The 12,013-nt window shown below is 37.6% G+C and overlaps 1 protein-coding gene and 1 pseudogene across 2 annotated transcripts in view; one reads left to right on the top strand and one right to left on the bottom strand.

The window, feature by feature from the left end:
• The first annotated feature begins 6,550 nt into the window (after window positions 1-6,550).
• LOC149253864 (glycerophosphodiester phosphodiesterase GDPD1, chloroplastic-like) lies at window positions 6,551-9,865 on the top strand (annotated as a pseudogene). Its single transcript, XR_016266243.1, has 10 exons — window positions 6,551-6,744; window positions 6,871-6,972; window positions 7,070-7,254; window positions 7,366-7,425; window positions 7,514-7,594; window positions 7,772-7,955; window positions 8,039-8,134; window positions 8,236-8,323; window positions 8,931-9,039; window positions 9,228-9,865. The product of XR_016266243.1 is annotated as a glycerophosphodiester phosphodiesterase GDPD1, chloroplastic-like (transcript).
• Window positions 9,866-9,991: 126 nt separating this feature from the next.
• Window positions 9,992-12,013, bottom strand: part of LOC149253863 (G-type lectin S-receptor-like serine/threonine-protein kinase At1g61480) — a 34,824-nt gene continuing 32,802 nt past the window's right edge. The window contains exons 2-6 of the mRNA XM_089454608.1: window positions 11,296-11,415; window positions 10,923-11,062; window positions 10,595-10,805; window positions 10,308-10,470; window positions 9,992-10,001 (exon numbers count right to left, since the gene is read on the bottom strand). Coding sequence (XP_089310734.1) covers window positions 9,992-10,001; window positions 10,308-10,470; window positions 10,595-10,805; window positions 10,923-11,062; window positions 11,296-11,415 — 644 coding nt within the window. The remainder of the gene's footprint in view (window positions 10,002-10,307; window positions 10,471-10,594; window positions 10,806-10,922; window positions 11,063-11,295; window positions 11,416-12,013) is intronic.

Here is a 12,013-nt window from a genome sequence, read left to right as displayed (position 1 = left end):
GTGTACTAGGATGCAATAGAGGTAAGAGTTCACTTTCAGCAAGATGTCACCATTGAACACACAAACACCATCATGGATGACCAAGCTTGGCATCAGTTCACCATCTTCGATCATCGCAAGGATGTTGAAGAGTTGGTCTTACCGCAATGGTCTGAGTGTTAGTGATGTATTGCATGGCTTGCTCAATCCTATTTTGTCTCACATGGGTAGATTTGTAGATTGTATGTAACATCTTGTCAAGTGGAAGTTCAAGTGTCGATAGTTGAATGTAACAGTCACAGAGTAGTTGAAGAGTCATGAGGGTAGGAGAACAGTCATAGAGGGAATGTCAAGGGCCACCCCACCCTTTGCTATATATAGTCCCTCATATATTTTATAGGCTTTTGATCAGCCAAGCTTCCAATAGGAGTATCTTAGAGAAAGCTTGCACAGTATTGTAACGAGCCTTGTTTTCTCCACTCTGTAGAGCTAGTATATATCTTTGGAGGAGCAGGCGTCAATCTATAACGTTCCATTATCGAAACTAGTGGTTGGTCGTGGTTGTATCGTATGACTGGAACTTACAGTTCTTAATATAACAGAGCCAACACATTTCATGCATATGTCGTATTATATTTCAACTATCTTGTTCACTCTAACTGATATATGTATTTGTTTTCTTACGCATGAATGTGTAGCTATTTTCTGTATATGTATGTATAAATCTTACTGGAATGTGTTGTTGGTTTAACCATCACTTTGGATTGCTAGCTCACTTGCCTTCCAATTTGTGATGCATCTTAGCTTGTGTGTTCCCTTCTTAACTCTGTGCTTTCACAGGTTTCCAAGGGGCGCACTCACCTCACCCTCCATGTGTTAGAACTGCTCATGCACCTTCCTTGACTTACTGCATATGTCACACCCTTGCTACCAATAGGGACATCTTACTTGACTTTGTGCGAAACTACGGTCAAGGAAATATCGTACGACCCACTCCTGGGACTCCCATATGAAACGGTCTGAAGTCTAGTAGGGACTATTTACCAAGGAGATCCCCTGACATGTTGGCAGGTCTAGCACCGTCAAAGTTTTGGCACTAGAAGGAGGGCTATATGATAAGCTAAGTCTTCACATCTGTTTTGAATCTCTCCATATCCATCATGAATAACTACAAAGTTTCTCTTCTAGAGTGTATGTATTATGGAAATGACTTTGAAATCTTAGAAGAGATCTCGGATAACTTGTCACATAAAACATATGATGGTGGAGGATATGTATTCTTGGTTAGGCATGTGGTCGGCGTTGTAAGCTCATGTGAAAGGCATGGAATCTTTGAAGAATACATGACCTGCACATTATTCATTTGCACGTTTCGAGGGCACCCATTGCAATGGTGTAACACGCTTCCTGAAAAATCTATTCATTCTCTTGCTCATCTAGTTGTAGAGATAGACCATGCTTTCAATCACTTTAACTGTAAAGCACACAATAAAGAAATTCTAAAATTACTAAAAGCACCTTATGAATCTGTTGAACAGTTTCACACACGCTTTTGTAATCATGAAAACTAATTTCCCTTAGATGAAATTGATTGGGAATTTCTCGATGGAATATTTAAGTATCTTTTTTACATATCCGAAAATCTGCAATTCTTGAAATCATTGAGATCCCATTCAACACACTTTGGTGATGGAGATGTGGAATCACAGGCAGGCATAGTTTCCCTCACAAGTGACTGTCTTCCTTCACCTCATCAAATAGCTCCACCACGGCAGAGTGATGTGGGAAATTATGCACACACATCTGTTGAACTGTCACATCCTCCCACCCCACCTGCTCTTGATATCTGCGTAGATTTGGCTTGAAAGCCTGTTGGTTGTCACATGGATTCGTTCCCTCAACCTCTATCCCTGTGTTTTGTTGATGCTCTGGATTGTACTGTCTCATGTTCTTCCATTCCGGACTCCTCACGTGGTGTGGAAGAGGATGAAGTTGTCGATGGAGTTCGTACTATGCTGCCAACCTGCACCATCATTCATGATGAGTGTGTGTAGATCTAAAGAAGAACCTATAGTGAAGGATGACTCCCTTCTAGCTGTGCATCATCTACTTTACTCTGACATCCCTTATGATTCTCCCACTACTGATTTCCCCTATGAAAACTCATTTCTGGATGCTTCTACCTTTGATCGTTCAGAGGACACGTCAGATGTCAGTCTATCATTACATTGTGGAGAGTACACATCTTCCTCTAAAAATTTGTCCAATATGTCATCTATCATTTTTTAAAACATAGAGGGTGAATATCCTTACTTGTCATCTACCCCTCTGCACGATTCCTCACATCATGAGGTTTCTGACAAACATCCTGAATTTTATGATCTTGGCTGTCATGATCTCTCTACTTCTTCATCCGATCATGATATTGATTCAATCATTGTTAATCTATCTAAGACACTAGCCTACGATGATCTATTTGTCAACAAAGTCGAAACCTCACAGACTGTCGAGGCACTTCAGCCAGAGCTGATGGTTATGTCAGTTCCTCGGTGTCTTGAGGTTGGTTTCACTTCCAATCAAGAAATTTTTGAAACATGGAAGGCTACTCATCACTCTCTGCTTTGAATTTAAGATCAAACAGACACCCAAATTTCACTTCCTCCACTTGAACTACACGATCCCATCATTCATGCATTGAAGGAAACTTACACAACAAGCACACTTGCACAACATAAGTGGTCTACCTTTGTCATTTTTGCTTTCATGTCATAGTCAAGATAATGCATACACTAACATCTACATGTAGTGTAGCACGACACCATGGCAAGTCCATAGAGTGCATGTCATGCGCTTTCACTCATTTTTGTTCTGTGGACACTTCTAAGCTCGGAGTGTGTACATCTTCATCATTGTATCTTTCATTCTTGCTATTTTTCTCAACTGCGATGTTCGCGAACCGTGCCTTCACCAACATGGGTTGACCAATGCGCCAATGGTTGCATTGGAAGTATCACTTCACGTGAGACGACCCATGCACTGTTAGCTTAGGATTAGGGCTCCCTCTTCCAACTATGAAATGAATAAGTGCTATGCACAGTTATAAAAAAATGAAAATATGAAAATGAAAAATGAAAATGAACAAGGTGAAAGAAGAGAAAGGCTGCTTGTGGAGAGAGGTGATGCAAGTAACTCCACCAAGGTACTCATCAGGCTCACTGGCAGCGAAGCAATGCTTATGTTCCTGCGTAACTCCTCCAGGGTATTGTCCAGGCTTGCTAGTAGTAGAGCAACACCAGAGATGAAACTAAACCTCTGATGATCATATGACTTGTGCACCAATATACCCCTCATCCCCAATCGAAACAACTATGTTGGATTGGCTTGGAATGTGTGTCAACTGACCAAGAGCCTGGCATATGTTACATCTTAAAATGAAGCAGGAAACCAAGATGAAGAGAGAATTGAAGAATACTTTTAGAGGTGTTAGACCTGCTTTCCACGAACAAGGTCCATTCAGAGAGTTGGATTTCTATGAGTGTGTTGCCAAGTGTTGTAGCGGCTACAACCACCCTCCAAAATTTTACCTTAGCTTCATTTTAGATCCTCCCTACCGACCATCCTTAGTAGCATGTCTTGCACTATCAAGCACATTAGCTTCAGCTATTTCATAGAGTCTTGTCAGCCTATGTATGAAAATTTATTCCACATACTTCATAGGTTGATTTCAGGACATAGTTTTAGTTGCTGGTTGAGCAGCTACCTCTAGGAATTGTGAAATTCTGGAGGGGAACCAACCTTCCCTCTATAAATTGCACAAGCCCAGTTGGACACCTGGCCAGGCTCTAGAATTGCGCAATTATTTCTGACAGTCTTCCTCTCAAAAATTGCACAATTCATCCTAGGATAGTTGCTCAGCCCAGAAATTGTGCAATTATAGGCAGCAGTCACCTGCTGCTCCAAGAAATTGTGCAATCCCTCTGGGACAGCCAACCGAGTAGCTAGCAGAAATTGTGCAATTCTTCTATAAGAGGTATCCTACTTATACATAGGGTTTTAAATCATAATTTTAGGCCATGGTGTATATCAAAATTTGGCTCATTTTAAGTAGGATTGAATGTGAAGATCATTGGCCCCAAACATACGAAAAGTTAATAATATTTTCCGTAGAGGCAATTTGAATTGTTGTTATCTTTGGAAGTGTGGGAAATTCCCTGAACATTTTCAAATGCTCATTTATCCTTTTAAATATGTAGCTACAAAGATGTAACATATTTATTTATTTAGCAAGGTTCTGAGTTCTTTAATTTTATTCCAATGAATTTTTATTGTAATTAGTTATCATGTTTCGCTTTTGTTGAAAATCAAAATTTAGAAATTTAGATGTACGAAACTATAAATATTTTTATATTTGAGAGAGTTCCCTAGTTTTCAAGAGGCTTGCAAAGATGCTCATTTATAATTTTAAGTATGCAACTACAAAGAAGTAACATATTTATTTATTTAGTAGGATTTCTAGTTATTTTATTTTGTTCTAATGATTTATTTTCATAATTAATTGTCTTGTTTGGATTTTGTTGAGAATTGAAAATATAGGTGTAAAAAAACACAAATATTTCTATATTCAAGAGAGCGCCCTTGTTTTTTAACGGGCTTGCAAATGCTCTCATTTATCCTTTCAAATATGAAACTAAAAAGTTGTAACATATTTGTTTATCTATCAGTTTCCGAGTTCTTTTATTTTGTTCCAATGACTTTTTTTTTGTAATTGGTTGTCGTGTTTGGATTTTGTTGAAAATTGAAAATGTAGGTGTACGCAACCACAAGTATTTTTATATTTGAGAGAATGCTCGTGTTTTCAAGGGGTTTGCAAAATGTTGTTTGATATTGTTATAGTGATAGCATATTAAAAATAACAATTTACTATTTCAACAAAACATACCCTAATTCTTAAGAGACTAATCTATAATGCTAAGAGATTGATCTCCCATCAAGTATCCCTTAAATAATAGAAAACATTTCATATCTTGAAAATTTTGTGATGGTGCACGGTTGACCAAGCAACCTTTCATGAACTAGTTGAGTACTTATAATAGAAAGAAAAGTGTATAAGTTACACAAGGCCATATTTGCATGAACAAGATTTTATTGCATTCATCCATACTCCGGAGGGATTACAAAATCGTAAGACATATCAGATAGGCAATCCTTGTGTGTGTGATCAGACTAATATTCAAGCAATCCCAAACATTGTTCCAAAAAGCTGTAATCAATGGAATTAGTCATTGGCTCTACGAGGACTAAATTTGCAATGATGTGAGATAGTGCTTCTACGAGATATGTGTCTCGTAGTACACCTAAGAGATCAGATCTAGAATAACTCAACTTAGCCAAATTGCATTGAAGGCTACATGGGATTAATATACAAAATCACAGTTCAATGGACACAAATCGTATGAAAAAATGGGATGGACTATGACATTAAGAGTTTGGAAGTGAGTGGTGTCCACATCCCAATCCAAGGTGGGAATGAAACAATTGAATCCCTAAGCTTTTCCAACGCAAAATAAAAATCATAATAAAATCTAAAAAAGGAAATTTTGATTCATGAAAAATGAATAGAAGCACCAAACTATAATAACATTATGAAGGACTTTGGGCATGGAAGGATGGATCTACAAGCCTGAAGTGACAAGTCATAAGACTCATTAATGCAAATAACAAAGACCATATTTAGGATTGCAGTGATCTCTAGCTACTAGCACAAAACCATCTCACAAATTAGAGTGGAATGGAATTTTATAAATTCTTATTAATTGAACAAGAGAGGTTATGGGTTTTGAGAAAGACATGTTGCAACAACACTAAGATTTACCTTTCACTGAAAACCTAACATATCACATGTGTCTTTATCTATGCCCTTCTTCACATGTTATCCCACTAAGATGTTTCCTTTACCACATCTAATACAATTCCTAATTTAAATGACTATAAAAATTAAAAATATATAATGCTTTTAAAAAATCATAAATACACTCTTAAAAAATACTATTTAATAGAATAAAATTTACTAGGAGAAAAATAGATTAACGATCTGCGATCTTGTAATTACGCCGTAAGGCGTTCCCTCTGAGATCAACTTCCTTAATTGCCACCGTGTACTTCTCTGAACCATTCGATCCTATGTTAGACGATTGAAAAGTTACAGACCGTTCGATCGATAATTGCATACCGTTCGATAAATAATTAGGATAAAAAAAAACGTTACAGATTCTTGTAATCGGTGAACAAAACGTTACAAATTACAGAGAATGCAGTTTAAAGTTAGCAGCGATGGGGGTTTCAAGACAATAGCAGCCATCTTTCAGTGCACTTCAGTCCGGTGCATACACACAGAGGAAGAATTCACCGAGGAATTGCTGCTGAAACCCCTGCCAGACCGCAAAGTTTTGGCCCACTTCCACTTCACTAACAGCTTGCCTCTCACGAAGATCCATGGCCGCCACCACAAGCTTTTTCCCAAAGCCATTTACCAGCTGGTAAGTACACGATGCCATTTCTCGGTGCCAAGTTTGAAAGATTTGTAAATGAAACACTTCAGAAAAATTGAAATCATTTGAGAGCATGGTATTGTTCGAGCTAAATTATTGTCCATGCAGTGATGCGATACAACAGAGAAAAAAATTTAGTGATTTTGCTTTAAAGAACTTTTATTTTTTTGAGAGGATCTTGATTCTTGCCCTAAACCAGACATGGCAGTCAGAGCATGTAAGGATTTATTTTTGTTATTTTAATTTTTCCTGTAAGTTTTAGGTCTAAATTTGAAAATGTTATTTTTCCCTGTTTAATTTTGTTATTGTCCTCTGCTTTATGGTGTTTGTGCGGATATTGCAGTGCAAGTTTCAGATGTCCCCAGTTTCGATGGCTTAACAGAGCCTGGTGGAATAAATTACACACAGCAGCATACTCAGACATTAATCGATCGTTTGTGGGATGGTAAGTCTTAATTTTCATGGATTTTTACAGATCCGTCTCAAGGTTCATTGCCGTGGGCAGGGCTTGAAAATTTGATTAGTTTACGACGGCTTTGCAGGTACTGATAAGCGTCGAAGGGTATGGAAACCTTCTGTTAATTTTATAGCAATCGGTCATCGTGGCAGCGGGATGAATAAAATTTTAACTGCCGATAAACGGTCGCAGGCGATAATGGAAAACACGATAACCTCATTCAATGAGGCCGGGAAAAGTGGAGTTCGGTTTGTAGAGTTCGACGTGCAGGTAAAGGCGGGAGCCGCGACTTTATTCTTAAAAGATCCGAGTTAATAATTAAAGATTTTTGTGAGGGATTTTGTATTCTCTGTCAGTAATTGTAATCTTTTGATTTGGCAGGTGACCAGAGACGACCGTGCGGTCATCTTTCATGACGATTTTATTGTAACGAAAGAAGACGTAAGGATTTACGCTTCGGTTTCTGTTTTGAATTCCTTAGTCTCCTCATTGATGGGGAAAACTCAGGAGTTTTCATTTCATTTTACAGGAAATCATTGTAGAAAAGCGAATCAGAGAAGTGACGTTGGAGGAATTCCTCTCTTACGGCTTTCAAAAATATGGCTATAAGGTAACTGCAAATCACCGTGGAAAAGTCGTGCGTTGAATCTAATTAACTAAATCCTATTGTAGCTAAATTAACATAGTTTGTGAGATTCGAACTCGCGACCGTGTGGACGAGAGAAAGAAAATTGTAAATTGTAAATTGAGGCAAAGATTAACACAACTTGGTTATGGTTCCTGTTAGGTTGGAAAGCCTCTGCTAAGAAAGACACGGGATGGAGAGTTTTTAAACTGGAAGGTGTCGGTGGAGGACAGTCTGTGCACTCTGAAGGAGGCTTGTCATTGGATTTAACATCGAGTTAAAGTTTGACGATGAAATTCAATATACGGAAGACCAGCTACGGCATATACTGCAGGTCATTCTTGAGGTGAGAAATGAGTCCTTCCACAATTTGCTCGAACATAGTAACCGAGGACAAAGAGTTGACAGTAAAAACCTTAAATTTCGCAGGATGTTTACCAAAACGCAAAAGGAAGGCAAATATTTTTTTCTAGTTTCCATCCGGATGCAGCACAGATCGTCCGCAAGATGCAAGATACATATCCAGTAAGTCTTTCAAAAATAAATTTACCAAGAAGAAATGTGTATGCGACGTCTCCCGCTTTTCAGGAACTCTAAGATATGCTTCCTGTGACTTTATTTTGCAGGTTTTGTTCTTAACAGATGGAGGAGTACACACATACCAGGATTTTCGAAGAAATTCTTTGGAAGAAGCCGTTAAAGTATGCATTACAGGTATATTAACCGTTTCGGAGCTTAAATCGGACAAAGCTCGTAATGCTCTAATCTGCATAGGTCCTCTATCGATCTGGTAGGAAATATTGACCTGGTAAACATGGCAGGTGGACTCCAGGGAATTGTTACAGAAGTTAGAGCCATTTTTCAAGATCCTGGAGCCATTTCGAAGGTTAAGAAGTCCGATCTTTGCCTCCACACATACGGTCAGCTGAAGTACGCATATATTCTCCCCGACAGGCATCCCATTTCTTTTCGTATTAATTTACTTAAATTTCATTGGGGACCATTTGTACTTTCTTCATATACAAAAACTTAAGACAGGGGATACCTTTATTTATTTCTCTTGTGTATGCGACGTCTCCCGCTTTTCAGGAACTCTAAGATATGCTTCCTGTGACTTTATTTTGCAGGTTTTGTTCTTAACAGATGGAGGAGTACACACATACCAGGATTTTCGAAGAAATTCTTTGGAAGAAGCCGTTAAGTATGCATTACAGGTATATTAACCATTTCGGAGCTTAAATCGGACAAAGCTCGTAATGCTCTAATCTGCATAGGTCCTCTATCGATCTGGTAGGAAATATTGACCTGGTAAACATGGCAGGTGGACTCCAGGGAATTGTTACAGAAGTTAGAGCCATTTTTCAAGATCCTGGAGCCATTTCGAAGGTTAAGAAGTCCGATCTTTGCCTCCTCACATACGGTCAGCTGAAGTACGCATATATTCTCCCCGACAGGCATCCCATTTCTTTTCGTATTAATTTACTTAAATTTCATTGGGGACCATTTGTACTTTCTTCATATACAAAAACTTAAGACAGGGGATACCTTTATTTATTTCTCTTGCTTATTAAGAGATGTCAATGCATAGGCATTTATGTATTCATTTCTTTTTCTGCAGCAATGTTCCAGAGACCGTTTACATACAGAATTTAATCGGCGTCGATGGAGTAATTGTCGATTTTGTGCGAGAAATTTCTGCCGCCATTGAAGGATTTACCGGCAGTAACGGCAAGATGAGCCAATCGACCGACTCACAGGTCGTTGACTCGGAAATTGCATCGATAATTTCTTGTGAAAGCCAACAAAGAGAGCCACAGAATTCTCCTCCGAGCTTTTCTCCGCGGGAATTATCGTTTATATTAAAGCTTATACCACAGTTGATGCAGAGTCAATAATACCAGATCAAACCCTCCCTTGCAAATGTTTTATAGAATCTTAGTACATATGATATTGCAAGAAATGTACAGATCGAAGTATTTATTTCAGAATTTCGAGGTGAAATATTTGAGAGCGTAACTCGCGAGAGATTTTTTTTAGTTTTTCTTTTTAGGTTCCAGAGCCAAGGTAGAATTTTCATGAAGTACAGCTTGTAAAACACGCAGCCTTATTTTATGTTTTTCTTTAGAGGTTCCAGAACTAAGGTAGAATTTTCCTGAAATACAGCTTGTAAAACATGAAGACCTTTTCCGACAGAAGTGATTTAATTTAAAACTTAGTCGCATCTGGTGAGGTCGACAAACCAAGGTTCAACTTTGACCAGTGGATATTTACGGATTTCTAACCATATAAGGGTAGGATTTAGATGATGTTTAATGTAGGTTTATTAATGTTAACAATTGTTTTGGGACTAAATCATTGCTAAAACCTTTGTATGATATTTAATTACTCAAACCTAATTTACCAAATTTAAATATATTATAATTTTACTATCCAAATGTTAATTACTCAGACCAAATTTACCAAATTTAAATTTATTATCTAACTGGTAAATTTATTATAATTTTATTATCTAACTAATTTAAAGAGTTGTTTTTTGAGATTAAAAAAAAAATCTCATAAAAATTTATTGAAATCACAAAAAATCACAAATACTCAAATTTTTTATTAAAATTACACATTTCTAAAATTTTCCAAAATACCAAACCCTTGTAAAATCCAAAAAAAACAATTGAAATAACACAACTCAAAATTTGTATACAGATTTTTTTTAGGATTCAGCCTTTCATCAAGCAAAATGTTGTTTGCTTTAATGTCTCTATGAATTATTCGCAACTGTGAATCCTCATGAAGATAAGGAAGACCACGAGCTATTCCCATTATGATGTTATAGTGTTTTTGCCAATCAAGATGTCTCTTCTTCTCTGGATCTGTATTTGTATTCAAAGAATAGTAATTTTCAAAACCTTTTACATAATCAATCTCATTAATTTATGAAAAAATGATCATCTTTCCCTCATACAGGAAACAAAATTCAAAATGACATACCAAATGGGAAGGTGTCAAGACTCTTGTTTCGCAAATACTCATAAACATGCAACCTTTCGGGATGCTCGGCACAACATCCGAGCAACTTTACCAGATTTCGGTGTTGAACATGGGTAACAAGCTTCACTTCATTCATAAACTCTCGTTTGCCCTGTCCAGACCTTACAGACAACTTCTTCACTGCTATTTCTTTTCCGTCTCTCGTTATTCCCTGGAAGAATCAGTCCATCAACAAACCATGGAAAAATCCCTGTTCCTGTTCCTCTATCTGGAAGATGATGTAAAGTGATAGCGTTAAACTTGCAAACAATAGTGGGTAGGTAAATACCTTGTATACAGGGCCAAAGCCTCCCTCTCCAAGCTTCATGTTTTCATGAAAATTATCCGTTGCTTCTGTGAGTGCTTCTAAGGTGAAAATAATTTGCTCATGTTCGATTAGTGTCGATTCTGGATCATTAACATGTTTTTCTACATAGAAAAAGAAGAGGCAAATAAGAATCTAATTTCATTAGATAACATAAATATGAATGGGTTGTGTTAAAGAGATGCCTGGTTATAGATTCAATTTTATTTCTAGATGGTAGATTTAGAATATTTTGAAAATTATTCTTAAAATCTGCCATCAAGATAAGTTCAGAATAAGATAAACAAGAATAAGGTCAATTATTCTTAAAATTTGAGATAAATTTCGCTGATTCTACCTTCATTCTGCTGACATGTTACTGGGTTCCGTGAAAAGAAAGATTTCAGTCTGTTCCTCAGGGCAAACAAACAGACCATTAACGTTACTAAGATGCCTGCCACAATCCCCAGAGAATTTTCTGTAGAGCAAATCATGTAATGCATTGTACTGTTATTTACAGACATTGAAGTTACAATCAATTTCTATAATCCCCAAAAGCAAGGAAATCATAAAATTAGATGTGGCCATGAGGGATTACTTGACGTGGTGTGTGAAGCTCCATTCGCCTGAGTCACCTGAGTCATATGGGCAGAAGGGTTTGGCCAGGAGGAGTTAGAGAATGAAAGTGGACTAGCACTATTCCCAGCAGTACTATTGTTAAAAGAAGGGTATATTTCATATCGAACCTTGCAGCTTCCCAATAGTGCCTGGGCTTGTTATAGACATTTTTGTGCCTTACAGCTATAAGCATGAAATTTCCATAATCTAAGGGATCCAAACTCCCTAAACATGTTGTTCCTACCCCTAGAGGAACAAGGCTAACAAACCACAGCAATTCACAGAAGTTCTCCACCAGAAACTGCTCAAAAACAAGTCAATTCAGGATCAATTCAGTGGCTCCACTAGCTGTCTGCGCTGAATGTCAAAGTCAACACTGGCTACCTGCACTGCAATGCAGGTAGAAGCACTACCAGGGTGGGCTGAGCGAGAGTTGACAAATGGCAAGTTCATTCCAA

Source organism: Pinus tabuliformis, chromosome 7 (genome assembly GCF_031772625.1).
Source record: "Pinus tabuliformis cultivar Carrire ecotype Pingquan chromosome 7, CPIR1, whole genome shotgun sequence".
Taxonomy (NCBI): Eukaryota; Viridiplantae; Streptophyta; class Pinopsida; order Pinales; family Pinaceae; genus Pinus; species Pinus tabuliformis.
The sequence above is the reverse complement of the archived record's forward strand: the minus strand, read 5'-3'. Positions and strand labels throughout refer to the sequence as shown.